The sequence below is a fragment of the Pristis pectinata genome, chromosome 9 (genome assembly GCF_009764475.1).
Source record: "Pristis pectinata isolate sPriPec2 chromosome 9, sPriPec2.1.pri, whole genome shotgun sequence".
In the NCBI taxonomy this organism is placed as follows: Eukaryota; Metazoa; Chordata; class Chondrichthyes; order Rhinopristiformes; family Pristidae; genus Pristis; species Pristis pectinata.
The window spans coordinates 2,563,351-2,581,907 of record NC_067413.1 but is presented as its reverse complement, the minus strand read 5'-3'; the positions used below and the strand labels follow the sequence as shown (position 1 = coordinate 2,581,907).

General features: G+C 47.0%; 1 protein-coding gene across 1 annotated transcript in view; it reads right to left on the bottom strand.

Moving 5' to 3' along the window:
- Window positions 1–18,557, bottom strand: part of LOC127574426 (laminin subunit alpha-3-like) — a 304,580-nt gene that overhangs the window by 137,134 nt on the left and 148,889 nt on the right. The window contains 3 exon segments of the mRNA XM_052023432.1: window positions 1,034–1,160; window positions 11,314–11,491; window positions 17,671–17,768. Coding sequence (XP_051879392.1) covers window positions 1,034–1,160; window positions 11,314–11,491; window positions 17,671–17,768 — 403 coding nt within the window.

The following is an 18,557-nucleotide window of genomic DNA, read 5'->3' as shown; positions in this document are numbered from 1 at the left end:
GCTTCTTCCATCGTTCAGCGCATCATAACTCCACCTCCCTGCCTTCCTTCCATCCCCCCTAATGTCCGCACCCAATAAAAATTCAGCAATTTAATTTCTTGTATTTTTAATTAACCCCCCAGTTCCACATTTCCACTGCCGTATGCAGGACGGGAGGGCTTTTACACATCAGCCCGATTCTAACTTCAAGGTTAAAGAAATTTGACTTGTCCCCTTTGACCCTCACCAATTTTTATTGATGCACCATGGAAAGCATCCTATCCGGATGCATCACGGCTTTGTGCTGCCCGGGACCGCAAGAAACTGCAGAGAGTTGTGGACACAGCCCAGCACATCACGGACACCAGCCTCCCCTCCATGGACTCTGTCTACACTTCTCACTGCCTCGGTAAAGCAGCCAGCATAATCAAAGACCCCACCCACCCCGAACATTCTCTCTTCTCCCCCCTCCCATCGGGCAGAAGACACAAAAGCCTGAAAGCACGTACCACCAGGCTCAAGGACAGCTTCTATCCTGCTGTTATAAGACTATTGAATGGTTCCCTAGGACAATAAAATGGACTCTTGACCTCACAATCTACCTCATTATGACCTTGCACCTTATTGTCTGCCTGCACTGCACTTTCTCTGTAACTGTGACACTTTATTCTACATTCTGTTATTGTTTTCCCTTGTACTACCTCAATGCACTGTTGTAGTGAAATGATCTGTATGGATGGCATGCAAAACAAAGTTTTTCACTGTACCTCGGTACATGTGACAATAATAAACCGATTCCAATTATTTGGGCCTCCCCTCTCCTCTCTTTCAACCAGAACAAACCGTCTCTCTCCATCTATCCTACTGAATGCTTTCATCACCTCCTTCAGATCTCCCCGTACCTTTCACACTCAGTCACCACAAGGCCACCCTGCTCAGAATTTAACCGTTAATCCCTGCTTTCTGTTCGGGACACACTGCGCTGATCTCTCCTTCCTGAGGTACACTTGAGAAAAATCTGTACAACAACGTGGTGTGCTGATGGGTAACTCACCAGCGTAGGGGTCAGCTCCATCCACTGTCACCTTCACTGGGAACATGGGGTACAAAGGCTGATAAAAATGCACAAGAACCACATATCTGCCTGCGTTTGGCACTCTGGTGTTGAAGGTGACCTGATTCTGTGGAACAAAGAAAAACATTTTCATATAAAAGAATCTTGTGTGTTATTTTTCTCAAGTCTACGAAACTCTGGATCGAACAGACACAGTTCAAAGTTCAGCTCTTCCTTTCGCTTCCTGTTCAAGCTCCCTTTCCATAATTAACTTGTGCGGAGATCTGCAACAAATCTTAAGGTGGTCCTAAAGAACAGATTCAACAGCTTGTTGTAGATGTGGTACACGGGAGACAAACAAACTCACATGCGTATGGTGCAGCTAGTATAGCCGCTGCCTCACAGCTCCAATGACCTGGGTTCGATCCTGACCTCCGGCGCTGTCTGTGTGGAGTTTGCACGTTCTCCCTGTGACTGCGTGGGTTTCCCCTGGGTGCTCCGGTTTCTTCCCACATCCCAAAGATGTGTGGGTTGGTAGGTTACCTGGCTGCTGTAAATTATTCCCAGTATATAGGTGAGAAGGAAAAGGATCAAATGGGAGTTGATGGGCAGGTGAATGGGTAAATTGGTTTACTATTGTCACGTGTACCGAGGTACAGTGAAAAACTTTGTTTTGCATGCCATCCATACAGATCATTTCATCACACCAGTGCATTGAGGTAGTACAAGGGAAAAGCAATAACAGAATGCAGAATAAAGTGTACAGTGTGGGAGGGAGAACACATTGCAGGAGATAAGGGAATGGGAGTGCTGTGTTGGCATTGATTTAATGGGCTGAATGGCCTCCTTCTGTGCTGTAATGAGTAAGGGAAGATAGACAGACTTCTGAAACAGATTCTTCTTGGACCAGAGAAGACCCAGGGCTCAGCAAGTGAGGGTGTTCACAATTATAAAGGGATTTCACAGAGGAAAATAGGAAAAAACTCTTTCTTGTCGGTAAGTAATGCACGCAGAAACAGATCCAGCAGGAATTTTGTACAGGACACAGATGAATACTTCAACAGGACAGGTGAGGCTGGAGGAACTCAGCAGGCCAGGCAGCATCCATGGAGAAAAGCAGGCGGTCAACATTTCGGGTCAGGACCCTTCTTCAGGACTGAAGGTAGGAAAAGGGGAAGCCCAATATACAGGAGGGAAAAGCAGAGCAGTGATAGGTGGACAAAAGAGGGGAGGTGGGGTGGGCACAGGGTGGTGATAGGTAGATGCAGGTAAGAGACAGTGATAGGCAGGTGTGGGGGAGGAGGGGAGAGCAGATCCACCGGGGGAGGGGTCAAAGGGAAGGAGAGAAAGGAATAAAAGTAGAAAAAAAGAGGCTAGGGAAGGGAAGAAGAGAAGAAGCATGGTGAGGGGGGGGGTGTTCTTTGTGAGGTAGGGGGTGGGGATTACCTAAAGTGGGAGAGTTCAATATTCATGCCGTTTACAGTCTATGTTAATGAATTAGAGAGGAAGATCAAGTGCAATATATCCAAGTCCACTGACACAAAGATAGGGGCATGGTGGACAGGGTGCTGAGAGGATGTAGACAAGGCTGAGGGACAGGGGAAGGATGTGGCAGCAACGTGGAAAGATGTGCAATAGAACAGTGGAGTATTTTTTATAAATGTTAGAAAATATTGTTGTTCAGAGGGGCTGGTGTGTCCTTGTACAGCAGATAGCTTAATATGCAGATTCAGCAATCAATTAGGGTGGCAAAGTAAGTTAGCCTTCACTATGAAGGAGTTGAGTACAAGAGTGAAGTTCTCTCACTGAAATTAGACAGCCAAATGAGAGAGATCTCCCTACCTAAGGAGTCCAAGAACGTAGGAGAATGAGGGATGATCTTATAGAGGTGTATAACATCATGAGGGGCATGGAGAGAGTGAGTGCACACAGTCTTTTTCCAAGGTTCGGGAATGGAAAACTAGATGGCACAGGTTTAAGGTGATAAGAGAAAGATTTAAAAGGGACCTGAGGGTAGACTTCTTCATGCAGGTGGTGAGTAGATGGAACAAGCTGCCAGAGGAAGTGGTTGAAGCAGGTACACCAAGGACATCTAAACGATACTTGGACAGGTACGTGGACAGGGAAAGATTGAGAGGGATATGGGCCAAACGTGGGCAAGTGGGATTAGTTTATGTGGACATCTTGGTTGGTATGGGCCGAGGGGCAGTCTCTATGCTGTATTACTCTATGACTCTATCTCCTGTGGACTTCAGTGGCAGCAAGTCCCCCCACACCAATGACCTGTGGTCACTTACAGCCAGAACTGATCACTGCTGTATTATTCCAGGACTCTGCATGAGTCCAAAATGAAATGGCTTGTCATGGAGGGAGTGTTGCAAATATTCACCAGCTTGAGGCTGTATCTCAAACAACAATGAGTCGGGGCACAGGAGGAGACAGAAAGCTTAGTGGAATGGTGTCATGACAACAACCTTTCCCTCAGTGTCAACAAAAGAGCTGGTCATTGACTTCAGGAAAGGGGGCGGTGTACATGCAGCTGTCTACATCAATGGTGCTGAGGTCGAGAAGGTTGACAGCTTCAAGTTCCTGGGAGTGAACATCACCAATAGCCTGTCCTGGTCCAACCGCATAGAAGCCACAGCCAAGAAAGCTCACCCAGTGCCTCTACTTCCTCAGGAGGCTAAAGAAATTCAGGTTGTCCCCTTTGACACTCACCAATTTTTATCAATGCACCATAGAAAACATCCTATCTGGATGTATCACAGCTTGGTACAGCAACTGCTTTGCCCAGGACTGCAAGAAACTGCAGAACGTTATGGACATAGCTTAGCACATCACGGACACCAGCCTCCCCTCCTTGGACTCTTGTCTTTACCTCTCGCTGTCTTGGTGAAGCAGCCAGCATAATCAAAGTCCCCACCCACCCGGGACATTCTCTCTTCTCTCCTCTTCCATCGGGTAGAAGGGTCAGGAGCCTGAGGGCACGTACCACCAGGCTCAAGGACAGTTTCTATCCCACTGTGATAAGACTATTGAACGGTTCCCTTATACGATGAGATGGACTCTGACCTCACGATCTACCTTGTTGTGACCTTGCACCTTATTGCACTGCACTTTCTCTGTAGCTGTGACACTTTACTCTGTACTGTTATTGTTTTTACCTGTACTACCTCAATGGACTCTGTACTAACTCAAAGTAACTGCACTGTGTAATGAATTGACCTGTACGATCGGTATGCAAGGCAAGTTTTTCACTGAACCTCGGTACAAGTGACAATAATAAACCAATACCAATACAAACGAAGGGTTCAACCCATGAGGAGAGGTTAGGCAGATTGAGATTTTAGAAGAATGAGAGATGATCTCAATCTTCTCAAGTGTAAAGTTCTTATGGAGGTCAACAGGTCAACAGGAGAGATGAAGGGATGGTGATTCCCGTGACGGGGGTGTCCAGAACCAGGGCTCACAGTCTCAGAACAAGGGACTGGCTGTTCTGGACAGAAATGAGAAGACATTTCTGAGTGTGTTCAAGAAAGGGGTTGATAAATTTTTAAATATTAAAGGAACCAAGGAATATGGTGATAGTGCAGGGAAGTGGTGCTGAGGTAAGAGATTAGCCATGATTTAATGTTAAACCACAGCAGGCCACGAGGGGCCGAATGGCCTGTCCCTGTTCCAACATCGTGTGTTCTTATGTTGAATAGAGGCCCCCTCAAATGCTGGCCAATTACCAGGCCAATATTTACCCCTCAACCAAAGCATCATCTGATCATTACCACTGCTTCAGATTCACCAGTCCCTGCTTTCTGTGGGAGCTTGCTGTGCACGAATTGGCTGCTTTGTTTCCTGCCTTATATCAGGGTGACTATTCTTCAAAAGTGTAAACTGGCCGCAAAGCTCCTGAAGCTCCATAAAGTGCCTGGAAACTTGCTTCTATTTCATTGTGCTGTGTTAATGCTCCCGTTTGGGCTGTGCTGGCTTAGTGGTTTACCCTGGTCTACTGTTCCAGGCACGGTATGTAGAGGTTAGCGTAACGCTATTACAGTGCCAGCGACCCGGGTTCAATTCCGGCTGCTGTCTGTAAGGAGTTTGTACGTTCTCCCTGTGTCTGCGTGGGTTTCCTCCGGGTGCTCCGGTTTCCTCCCACATTCCAAAGACGTACGGGTTAGGAAGTTGTGGGCATGCTATGTTGGCGCCGGAAGCGTGGCGACACTTGCGGGCTGCCCCCAGAACACTCTATGCAAAAGATGCAGTCGATGTACGTGTGACTGATAAAGATATCTTATCTTAAGTTCAAGTCCCAGCTTTGCCACTTGAGATATAAAACTGGGCCATTAAATACATCTGGAATAAACAGCCAGTCTCGTTATTGACTGCCATGGAGCTACCAGATGGTTATATAAACCCATCTGGTTCACTAACATCCTTCAGGGAAAGGGATCTGCCCACCCCTCCCCCTTAGCTAGCCTGACATATATGGTCATTGGTAATTGGTTTACAGAAGGTTTTACAGAAGAAGCCCGGGAGCCGTTGGAGCAGCAGGTCCCCTTCAGGTACGGTGAGTGTCTTTTAAAAGCTTAATAAGTGGAGGGCAACTGAAGGGTTAAAACAGAGTGTTGAGTGGTTGATTACAGAGAGTGGTACTTGAGGTAATTGGCAGGGACAAATATAAGGAGGGCTATCTGAAGAGGAGTGGCTCAGGGTTAGGAATGGAGTTCTGAGGCTTTGGCAAGCAGAGGGTGAGGGTGCCCCCAGAGTGGTAAGGCTGGTAAGTTCCTTTAATTTAAATAACTTAGGAATAGGTAGTAATGGCAGCAGTTAGGGCAGTCGTGTGCTCCGTGTGCAGTATGTGGGAAGTCAGGGACAGCACATTTGTGCCTGATGACCACACCTGTAAAAGGTGCATCAGCTGCAGCTCCTGACTAACCGAGTTAGGGAACTGGAGCTGGAGCTGGATGAACTCTGGATCATTTGTGAGGTAGAGGTAGAAATAGACAGGAGTTTCAGGGAGATAGTCACCCTTAAAAGTCAGGAAACAGGTAACTGGGTGACTGTCAGGAAAGGGAAGGGGTATAGACAGACAGGTCAGAGCACCCCTGTGGCTGTTCCCATCAACAATAAGTATACTGTTTTGGATACTGCTGGTGGGGACGACCTACCAGGGACGAGTGGCAGTGGTCCTGTCTCTGGCACTGAGATGGGACCCTCGCCTCAGAAAGGAAGGAGGGAAAAGAAGAGATCAGTAGTGATATCCATTCGATAGTTAGGGGGACAGATAGGAGGTTCTGTGGGAGAGATCGAGAATCCTGGATGGTCTGTTGCCTCCCTGGTGCCAGGGTCTGCGATACCTCGAATCGAGTTCTTGATATTCTCAGGAGGGAGGGTGAGCAGCCAGATATCGTGGTCCATGTAGGGACCAATGATGTGGATAGGAAAAGGGAGGAGGTCCTGCAAAGAGAGTTTAGAGAATTAGGCACAAAGTTGAAGGACAGGACCTCCAAGGTTGCAATCTCAGGATTGCTACCTGTGCCACGAGCTAGTGAGGCTAGAAATAGGAGGATCATGCAGCTAAATACGTGGCTAAGGAGATGGTGCAGGAGGGAGGGCTTCATGTTCCTAGACAATTGGGCTTTGTTCCAAGGAAGGTGGGACCTGTTCCAATGGGACGGTTTGCACCTGAACTGGAGGGGGACAAACATTCCTGCGGGTAGGTTTGCTAGTGCTGCTCTGGGGGGTTTAAACTAGATTTGCGGGGCGGGGGGGGGGGGGGAACCAGTGTTAGAACAGATAGTGAGGTGGAGGAGGAAAAAGGTCCTGCGAGGACTGCAGGTATCGACAGAAATCAAAGGTTTGTACATGATAGAAAGGTTCTCAGGTGCATCTATTTCAATGCAAGCAGTATTGTAGGTAAGGCAGATGAGCTTAGGGTGTAGATTGACACGTGGGATTATGACATTATTGCTATTAGTGAGACTTGGTTGCAGGAGGGACAGGACTGGCAGCTTATTGTCCCGGGGTTGCATTGTTTCAGATGTGATAAAGGGGGAGGAGTGGCATTACTAGTCAGGGAAAATATCACAGCTGTGTGTAGACAGGACAGCCCGGAGGGCTCGTCTACAGAGGCCATATGGGTGGAGCTGAGGAGCAGGAAAGGTGTGGCCACCCTAATAGGGTTGTATTATAGACCGCCCAATAGTCAGAGAGAATTGGAGGAACAAATCTGTAGTGAGATAGCAGACCGATGTAAGAAACAAAGTTGTGATAATAGGGGATTTTAACTTTCCACATTGACTGGGAGTCCCACACTGTAAGGGCTGGATGGCTTGGAATTTGTCAAATGTGTTCAGGAAAGTTTTCTAAATCAATATATAGAGGTACCAACGAGAGAGAATGCAATACTTGATCTCCTATTAGGGAACCAGACAGGTCAGGTGACAGAAGTATGTGTAAGGGAGCATTTTGGGTCCAGTGACCATAATGTCATTAGTTTCAAGTTACTTATGGATAAGGACAGGTCTGGTCCTCGAGTTGATGTTCTAAGTTGGAGAAAGGCCAATTTTGTGGAAATGAGAAAGGATCTAGGAAGAGTGGATTGGGATGAGTTGTTTTGTGGCAAGGATGTGCTCAGTAGGTGGAAGGCCTTCAAAGGTGAAATCTTGAGAGTACAGAGTTTGTATGTTCCTGCCAGGATTAAAGGCAAAGTTAACAAGCATAGGGAACCTTGGTTTTCAAGGGATATTGGCAATCTGCTTAAGAAAAAGAGGTGTATAGCAAGTATAAGCAACTAGGAACAAATGAGGTACTTGAAGAGTATAGAAAAAGTAAGAAAATACTAAAGGAAATCTGGAAAGCAAAAAGAAGACATGAGGTTGCTTTGGCAGATAATGTGAAGGTAAACCTGAAGAGTTTCTACAAATATATGAAGAATAAAAGGATAGTAAGGGACAAAATTGGTCCCCTAGAAGATCAGAGTGGTCGTCTATGTGCGGAGCCTCAGGAGATGGGGGAGATCTTAAACGATTTTTTTGCATCAGTATTTATGCAGGAAACGGGCATAGTGGATATGGAAGGAAGGCAAACAAGCACTAGTGTCATGGAACATATAGAGATTAAAGAGGAGGAGGTGCTTGCTGCCTTACAGCAAATAAAGGTAGCTAAATCGCCTGGGCATGACATGATATTTCCTCTGACATTGAGGGAGACTAGTGTAGAAATTGCAGGGGCCCTGGCAGATATATTTAAAATGTCCTTAGACACGGGTGCGGTGCCAGAGGACTGAAGGGAAGCTCATGTTGTTCCGTTGTTTAAAAAAGGATCTAAAAGTAAACCAGGTAATTACAGGCTGGTGAGCCTGACATCAGTAGTAGGTAAATTATTGGAAGGTGTTCTGAGAGATCGGATATACAAGTATTTGGACAACCAAGGGCTGATTAAGGATAGTCAGCATGGCTTTGTGCATGGTAGATCGTGTTTAACGAATCTTGTAGAGTTTTTCAAGGAGGTTACCAAGAAAGTAGATGAAGGAAAGGCTGTGGATGTTGTCTACATGGACTTTAGTAAGGCCTTTGACAAGGTCCCACATGGGAGGTTAGTTCAGAACGTTCAGTCAAGGGGTATCCATGGAGAGGTTGTAAACTGGATTTGAAATTGGCTGTGTGGGAGAAGACAGAGTGGTAGTGGATGATTGTTTCTCAGACTGGAGGCCTGTGACTAGTGGTGTGCCTCAGGGATCTGTGCTGGGTCCATTGTTGGTTGTTGTCTATATCAATGATCTAGATGATAATGTGGTAAATTGGATCAGCAAGTTTGCTGATGACACTAAGATTGGAGGCGCAGTGGACAGCGAGGAAGGCTTTCAAAGCTTGCAGAGGGATCTGGCCCAACTGGAAGAATGGGCCAGAAAATGGCAGATGGAATTTAATGCAGACAAGTGTGAGGTGTTGCATTTTGGAAGGACAAATCAAGGTAGGACACACACAGTAAATGGTAGGGCACTGAGGAGTGCAGAAGAACAAAGGGATCTGGGAGTTCAGATACATAATTCCCTGAAAGTGGCGTCACAGGTAGACAGGGTTGTAAAGAAGGCTTTTGGCATCCTGGCATTCATAAATCAAAGTATTGAGTACAGGAGTTGGGATGTTATGGTAAAGTTGTGTAAGACATTGGTGAGGCCAAATTTGGAGTATTGCGTGCAGTTCTGGTCACCTAACTCTAGGAAGGATATCAGTAAGATTGAAAGAGTGCAGAGGAGACTTACTAGAATGTTGATGGGTCTTCAGGAGTTGAGTTACAGGGAAAGATTGAACAGGTTAGGGCTTTACTCTTTGGAGCACAGAAGAATGAGGGGAGATTTGAGAGAGGTTTACAAAATTAAGGGGTATAGACAGTTAATGCGAATAGGCTCTTTCCACCTAGATTAGGAGAGATAAGTACGAGAGGACATGGCTTTTGGGTGAAAGGGGAAAGGTTTAGGGGGAACATTAGGGGGAGTTTCTCCACTCAAAGAGTGGTGGGAGTGTGGAATGGGCTGCCATCTGATGTAGTAAATGCGGGCTCTCTCTTAAGTTTTAAGAATAAATTGGATAGACACATGGACAGGAGAGGTCTGGAGGGTTATGGACTAGGTGCAGGTAAATGGGACTAGCGGAATAACGTTTCGGCACAGACTAGAAGGGCTGAATGGCCTGTTTTTCTGTGCTGTAGTGTTCTATGGTTTATTATTGTCACGTGTACCAAGATACAGTGAAAAACTGTTTGTGTGTCATCCAGACAGATCATTCCATACAAAAGTATATCGAGGTAGTACAAAAGGAAAGAATAACAGAATGCAGAATATAGTTTTACAGTTACAGAGAGTGCAGGCAGATAAAGTGCACGGGCCACAACGAGGTAGATTGGGAAATAAAAAGTTCATCTTTATCTTATGAAAGGTCCGTTCAAAAGCAAGACAAAAGCTGTCCTTGAGCCTGGTGGTACATGCTCTCAAGCTTTTATCTTCTGCCTTATAGGAGAGGGGAGAAGAGAGAATGTCCAGGGTAGGTGGGGTCTTTGATTATGTTGGCTGCTTTACTGAGGCAGCGGGAAGCGTAGACAGAGTCCATGGAGGGGAGGCTGGTTTCTGTGGGCTTGCATTTGACACGCTGGCCTTTGTCAAACAGGGCACTGAGTATAGTAATTGGGAAGTTGGGTGCAGTTGTATAAGACATTGGTGAGGCCACACTTGGAGCACTGTGTACAGTTTTGGTCACCCTGTTATAGGAAAGATGTTATTAAATTAGAAAGAGTGCAGAAGAGATTTACCAGGATGTTGCCTGGACTTGGGGGCCTGAGTTACAAGGAAAGTTTACAAGCAATATCTTTTTCCCATTATTGAGTGATCCAATACCAGAGGGCATGCATTTAAGGTGAGAAGGGGTAGGTTCAGAACAGACATGAGGGGAACGTTTTTACTGAGAGTGGTGGATGCCTAGAATGCGTTGCCTGATAGGGTGGTGGAGGCAAATTCATCGGGGACTTTTAAGAGAGGCTAGGATGGATACATGAATGAGAGGAAATTGGAGGGATATGAGCATTCTGTACGTAGAAGAGATTAGCTATGTCGGCACAACATTGTGGGCCGAAGGGCCTGTTCTGTGCTGTACTGTTCTGTTCTATGAGAGGTTGTGTAGACTAGGACTTTATTCCCTGGAACGCAGGAGATTGAGGGGTGACCTGATAGAGGTGTATAAGGTCATGAGGGGCATAGACAGGGTGAAAGCAGTCTTTCCCCCAGGGAGGGGGTGCTAAAAACAGAGGGGATAGGTTTAAGATCAGAGGCGAGAGATTTAAAAGGGACATCAGGGGCAGCTTCTTCACACAAAGGGTGGTGCATATTTGGAATGAGCTGCCAGAAACAGTGGTTGAGGTGGGCACATCAGCAACATTTAAAAGCCATCTAGATAAGTCCATGGATAGGAGAGGTTTAGAGGGCTATGGATCAAACGGGGGCAGATGGGATCAGCTCGTTGGGCAACACAGTCGGCATGGATGAGTTGGGCCGAAGGGCCTGTTTCCTTGCTGTATGACGATGACTGGGCTGTGTTCATAAATCTGAAGTTTCTGGCAGTCTCGGGCAGGGCAGTTGCTCTACTGAGCTGTGATGCATGTGGATAGGATGTTGTCTGTGGTGCCTCTGTAAAAGCTGGTGACTCCCCGCCCCGCCAGTGTTGGATGGGAGACAGTCAGCAGGCATGTCCTGTGAACACACAAGTACAAACAAAACCAGAACTGTTGATTACCTGTGGAGATTTCAACAAAATAATGTCTCCAGGTTCCACCATGGTCGGAGGGTGCTGGGATAAGACCTGTGGATCATTGGAAGTGTGGGGTTGGAAGGGATCGCTGGCTGTTGAAAGGTCCCCTTCTTCCACCCTTACTGTGGATACTGGTATTTCATACTTGGAAGCAACACACGAGCTGTTGAAAATTGCACAATAAAGACATCCTTGTTTATAAGGACAACATTATGGACAATCACAATAGAACATAGAACAGTACAGCACAGGAACAGGCCCTTCAGCCCACCATGTCTGTGCTGAACACGATGCTGAATTAAACTAAATCCCTTCTGCCTGCACGTGGTCCACATCCCTCCACTCCCTGCACATTCATGTGTCTGTCTAACAGCCTTAAACGCCACTATCATGTCTGGCAGCCCGTTCCAGGCACCCACCACTCTCCTGTTTTTAAAAACTTGCCCCATACATCTCCTTTAAACTTTCCTTCCCACACCTTAAATGCATGTCCTCCAGCACTTGAGTTTCTATCCTGGGGAAAAGATTCTGACTGTCTACCCTATCTCTGCATCTCATCACTTTATAAACTTCTTTCAGGTCTCCCCTCAGCCTCTGCCACTCCAGAGAAAACAACCCAAGTTTGTCCAACCTCTCCTAATAGTTCATACCCTCCAATCCCAGCAACATCCTGGTGAACCTCTTCTGCTCCCTCTCCAAAGCCTCCACATCCTTCCTGTAATGAGGCAACCAGAACCGCACACAGTACTCCAAGTGCGGCCTAACCAAAGTTTTACACAACTGTAATGTGATCTCCTGACTCTTACACTCAGTGCCTTGACCAATGAAGGCAAGCATGCTGTACGCCTTCTTTATCACCCTATCTACTTGTGTTTCCACTTTCAGGGAGTTATGGACTTGGAGCCCAAGATCCCTCTGGACATCAGAGCTGATAAGGGTCCTGCCATTTATTGCATACTTTTGTACAATGCCATACAAGTCTGTGCTCAAGACAGACAGAAATGTTTGGCTGTCGAGAACATTGTCGGAAGACTCAAACTAAGAAAATCAGCAAGAGAACCAATGAGGAGAGGACAGCAACTTCCCAGACAGACTTAACCTCTCCTGGGATGTTGCTGTGATCTAGAACACACTGCCTGAATGGGTGGTAGAAGCAGATTAACGAGGAGCCCCCACCCCCCAAGAGCAGAAAACTGCAGGATTTGGAGAGGCAGACGTACAAGATGGGGTTTTCAAAGAGCTGGGAAAAGCACGATGGGCCAAATGGCCCTGTCCCCTGTGGGATTTCTCTGTGAGAAAGCAATGTGAGTGCAGTGCACAGAGAGTTTTCACAGACTGGAGCTCGGCCAGGCCTCTGTGGCTGTGGTTCCTGATTTAATCAATCTCGCTGTGTTTATTACTTTTATTCACCCGCCTTACAATGGAAGTCATTTATGTCCGAGAGATTTGAATAAATAACGTTATTCACTTGACACTATCTGAAATCGATGCACAAACGCCTTTTACAATCGCACTTCTGTCTCCCTATCACAGGAATGCAATCTCAGCATGAAGTGAAAACATTCCAACCACCGTTTAACTCGAAGGATGTTTTTAAATCAATGCCAAAAGTAAACTTGTATATTTTGTGGATTAATTGGCAGGTTTATGTAGTTAGTTGTTGGATCAGAGCAACTCTTGTGCCACTGGAAATAGATTGTCCTGATTTATTCTGTAAAAACCCTTTCAGATTTAATTGTTCACAGGATGTAGACATTTCTGGCAATTCCTGTCCGACCCTAATTGTCTTTGAGCTGAGGCAATTAATAGTCAACTGCACCAGTGGCACAGTACTGCAGAGTGTAGTGCTGCTGCCTCACACTCCCAACCTCTGGCGCTGTCTGTGTGGAGTTTGCACGTTCTCCCCGTGAACTGCGTGGGTTTCCCCCGGGTGCTCCGGTTTCCTCCCACATTCCAAAGACGTGCGGGGTCGGTGGGTTAATTGGCCGCTGTAAATTGCCCCCCTAGTGTGTGGGTGAGGGGTAGAGTCTGTGGGGAGAACAGGTTACAGGGAGATTTAGTGTGGGAATGGCCAGGCTCTCAGAGCCAACATCAACCTCATGGGCTGAATGGCCTCCTTCCATGTTGTAGAGAAATATAGAACATGAGTACACGGGGTGGGTCTGGAGTCACGGGTGGCCCACAGTTTCTGCTCTTGTTCCACCAAACTTATCTCCTCACACCTCGAATCCATCTTGCCTCCCCTTGTCAAGTCCCTGGGCCCAACACGTTGATGTAATCACGAAGAAGGCATGTCAGCGGCTCTACTTCGTTAGGAGTTTGAGGAGATTCGGTACGTCACCAAAGACTCTTACAAATTTCTACAGATGTACGGTGGAGAGCATTCTGACTGGTTGCATCACCGCCTGGTATGGAGGCTCCAATGCACAGGATCGCAAGAGGCTGCAGAGGGTGGTAGACTCAGCCAGCTCCATCACGGGCACAACCCTCCCCGCCATCGAGGACATCTTCAAGAGGCGGTGCCTCAGGAAGGCAGCATCCATCACTGAGGACCCTCACCACTTGGGACATGCCCTCTTCTCGTTACTACCATCAGGGAGGAGGTACAGGAGCCTGAAGACCCACACTCAATGATTCAGGAACAGCCTCTTCCCCTCCGCCATCAGATTTCTGAACGGTCCATGAACTCATGAACACCACCTCATTATTCCTGCTTTTTTGCACTAGTTATTTATTTCTGTAATTTATAGATTTTTATGTCTTGCACTGTACTGCTGCCGCAAAACAACACATTTCGCGACATATGTCAGTGATAATAAACCTGATTCTGATAAATCTGATTCTGGTTCTTCCCACCTACATCTGGGAAACCTCACATACCCTCCACCATTTTGACACCTCTGTTTCCCCGGCCCCCACCGCCTCACCTTCACTATGGACGGCCAGTCTATATACACCCCTATCCCTCATCAGCAAGGTCTTGAACCCCTCCGCTTCTTTCTGCAACAAAGATCCAGCCAGTTCCCCTCCAATCCGTTGCTCCAGAGTCCAGAACTCTTGGCACCAGTAACTCAGCCTCCACACCACCACTCCCTCAATGAGATCTCCTCATAACCTCTTCTGTTCTGAGAACAGCCCCAGGTTTTCAGTTCTTGCTGCAGTTCCCTCACCCCTGGAACTGTCCTGGAAAATCATCTCCACTCCAAGGCCTTGGCACCCTTCCTGAAGAGGAGACCACAGATTTGGCCAAAGTACTCCGGCTGGGACCTAGCTCAACCAAAATGTTATTCTAACCATAGCTCTCCGTTAAGCTGCACTATTAGCCCACTGTAAAGTGCCCCTAGTGTGTAGCAGAATGGTAGAATAAGACCATAAGACATAGGAGCAGAATTAGGCCATTCAGCCCATCGAGTCTGCTCTGCCATTTAATCACGGCTGGGTTTTTTCCAACCCCATTCTCTCACCTTCTCCCCATAACCCTTAACCCCCTTACCAATCAACTAGAGGGATTGATGGGAATCTGGGGAGAATAAACAAGGATTAGAGTCAGATTAGTATAAACAGGTGGTGTGGTGTTGTTGGTTCGAAGGGTTTCTTCCTCTGTTGTATCTCTATGCATGACTCTATGGCAAGCGGTAAGAAAGATCAGAGGCTCCACTTGCAAGGCAAGGGCTTGAAGGAACAGGTTTTTATTCTAACTACAAATCAGCTGTGTATTGAAGTGAAATTTTGCAGTCTGTCTCCGTTCCAAGCCGCACCCACACTTGGAATTTTCTCCAGGTTCTGAAGTACTTGCCAAGTTTGGACAAGATTGGGAATTTATTTGGAAAGTAGACCGATGGAGATTAATGCACATTTTCAGTGGTGCATTAACTATCTAAAATCACAGAATTGCAGTGGGGGAGAGTATGGTCAACAGCTGGTTTGGGGGCTGACAAATGTGAAGTAACAGTCTAGCCACACGCACTGGGCAATGGTTCTTACGACCAAGAGTAAAGCCACATCTCCTGTAGTCTTCAGTGGCAACATGTCCCCCCACACCATTATCTTGTGGTCAGCAAGAGCCAGAACTTCAACTGATCCAATGTGCTCTACACTGTGCTACAGGACAGAGAATGGTGTCCCTGCATCTCCCGAGCCCCTCAATGCCTGCTCATTATTTACACAGCCGAATTCAGGAACAGGAGGCCCCCATCCCCTCCAGCCTGATCACCCATTTATGACCGATCTGTACCTCAGACCCATTTGTCCCTCTCGGGTGAATGACCATGGGTATCCTCACCCAATGAAAATCCAGCATTCTTGGTTTTTAGACAGGCCGTTCCTGCTTTGCAAACACCCAACATATGGACAGCTCTGCGTATGAATGCGCTCTCACAGAATTATTCAATTCAAAAGACCGACTACATACATAGAATTGTTCATATAAATGGCAGAACTGGTATTGGCATTGGTTTATTATTGTCACTTGTACTGAGGTACAGTGAAAAACGTGTCTTGCAGTGAAAAACTTGAACTAGTTTCCCCTCTTTCTCTCTCTCTCTCCTTTTAGTAAATGCTCTTTCTTATCGGTCTTTTGTTCTTCTGATGCCTTTCATTACAATACTGTGGAGATGCCGTTACCATGGAGTGATTTTTGTGCATCTTGTGACTTATGGACAAAATTGCCTCATGAACGTCTGCAAAAATGGAACCCAAATGGAGGTCAGTCCTGATGCAGGATCTCGACCTGAAACGTCGACAATTCCTTCCCCCCGCGCCCCCCCCACCCCACAGATGCTGCTCAACTCGCAGAGCTCCCCCCGCAGACTGTTTGTTGCAGCCTGTACTTTCTCTCTGGCCCGCAGCTTTTATGGGACAAGAGGTTCCCACTGCTGTTTGCGTGAGGAAGGACTGCCTGGCATCTCCCCTGAGCAGCTGGATTTGAATCTTAAGTTTGGCCCCACTCTCGTTCTGAACCAATCCCACCAGAGAAAACAGGTTGTGTTCATTCGCTCCTTATTTCACTGCTCGAGGAGCGTTAATCCAAACCAACAATCTATCCGGATAACATCGCCCCTTTAGTTCGATGACCTCATTGAAACAAACTTGCTGAGGTTGACACAGGAATGACTGTCCATGTGTCAGAGCCTCAAAATAAGGAGTCATCTTTCCAGGACTGAGATGAGAAGTTTCTTCACCCAGCCGATGGTGAATCCCTGCGCACAAGGGCTGTGGAGACTCAGTCTGAGTACATTTAGAGAGTCATAGAGGCATACAACAAGGAAACAAGCCCTTCAGCCCAACTCATCCATGCCAACCACGGTGCCCATTTCAGCTAGTCCCATTTGCCCGCATTTGGTCCACATCCCTCTCCTTTCCATGCTCCTGTCCCAGGACCTTTTAAATGCTGTTAATGTATCTGCCCCTGCCACCACCCCTGGCAGCACATTCCAGGCACCCACCACCCTCAGTGTGAAAAAACTTTCCCCACACATCTTTAAACTTTCCCGCTCTCACCTCAAATGCATGTCCTCTAGAATTTGACATTTTCACTCTGACCGTCTACCCTACCTGTGCCTCTCAAAACTTTATAAACCTCTATCAGGTCTCCCCTCAGCCTCCGACGCTCCAGAGTAAACAACACAAGTTTGTCCAACCTCTCCATGGAGCTCACAGCCTCTAATCCAGGCCAGGCAGCATCCGTGGAGAAAAGCAGGCGGTCAACGTTTCGGGTCAGGACCCTTCTTTAGGACTGAAGATAGGAAAAGGGGGAGCCCAATATATTGGGGGGAGGGACTCACAAAGCTCCCGTTGAAGAGAGGAAGAAAACTTCTTCAAAGTGGGCATCCTTGAAGAGATTTTGCAATGGAGCAGTACTACTGAAGAAACAAAGGACTGCAGATGCTGGAATCTAGATGAAAATCACAATGATGCTTCAGTCCTGAGGAAGGCTCCTGACCCGAAACGTTGACCGCCTGCTTTTCTCCACGGATGCTGCCTGGCCTGCTGAGTTCCTCCAGCATCATCGTGTTTTTGACTCTCTAATCCAGGCAACTTCCTGGTGAACCTCTCCTCTACCCTCTCCAAAGCCTCCACATCCTTCCTGTAATGGGGCGACCAGGACTGCATACAATACTCCAAGTGCAGCCTGACCATAGTTGTATACAGCTGCAACGTGACTTCCTGACTCTCATACTCAATGCTCCAAACCTATCCCCAACTAGTTGGCCCTAACCTGGACTCGCTCTTCAATTTGTGATCTTTCCCTGACGACGTGACCTCAGGCAGGGACAGGGTGAAGCACCATCAGTGGGTGGGACGTTAGTTTGCTCTGGAGAACAACTATCGAACAGCCTTTACCTCCTGTTTGTGATGGGTCCGTGAACGGCAACACAATGGACTTTTGGTTCCACGTATTCGATGCAGAACTCGTTAACTGGTATTAAGTAAACTTGGTGCTGAACATGCAAAGGAGTAAAGAAAAGCAAATATCAGGATCAAGTTTAAAAAAAACAGCTCAGTGAATCAAGTCAGCACAGTTGTGTTATCGTTTGAGGACACTGACCGCATTCGATACCTTTACACAAGAACACAAGAAAATAGGAGCAGGAGTAGGCCACTCAGCCCCTCAAGCCTACCCCACCATTCACTGTGATGATGGCTGATCTATGCTGGCCTCTTCTCTGCCCGTTCCCCATGGCCTTCAGTTCCTTGATCTTCCAAATAATTATCTACCTCCAACTTAAGTATAACTTATATTACTTAAGTATGACCTTATAGAGGTGTATAAAATCATGAGGGCCACAGAGAGGGCAAATGCACACAGTCTTTTTCCCGCGGATGGGGAATCAAAATCTAGAGGGCACAGGTTTAAGGAGAGAGGGGGGAGTTTAATAGGAACCTGAGGGGCAACTTCTTAACACAGGGTGGTGGGTACATGGAACAAGCTGCCAGAGGAAGCGGTTGAGGCAGGTACAATAACAGCATTTGATAGACATTTGGACAGGCACATGGATAGGAAAAGTTTGGAGGGATATGGGCCAACCATGGGCAAATGGGACTAGATTAGATGGGTGTCTTGGTTGGCATGGGCACATTGGGTTGAATGGGCTGTTTCAGAGCTGCATTACTCTATGATTCTGTAACGATAATTCTGATCCACACCACCCTCAGGGCAGAGAATTCCAGAGATTCACCCCCCTCTGAGAGAAGACATTTCTACGTACCTGTTTTGTGACAGGCCCCTT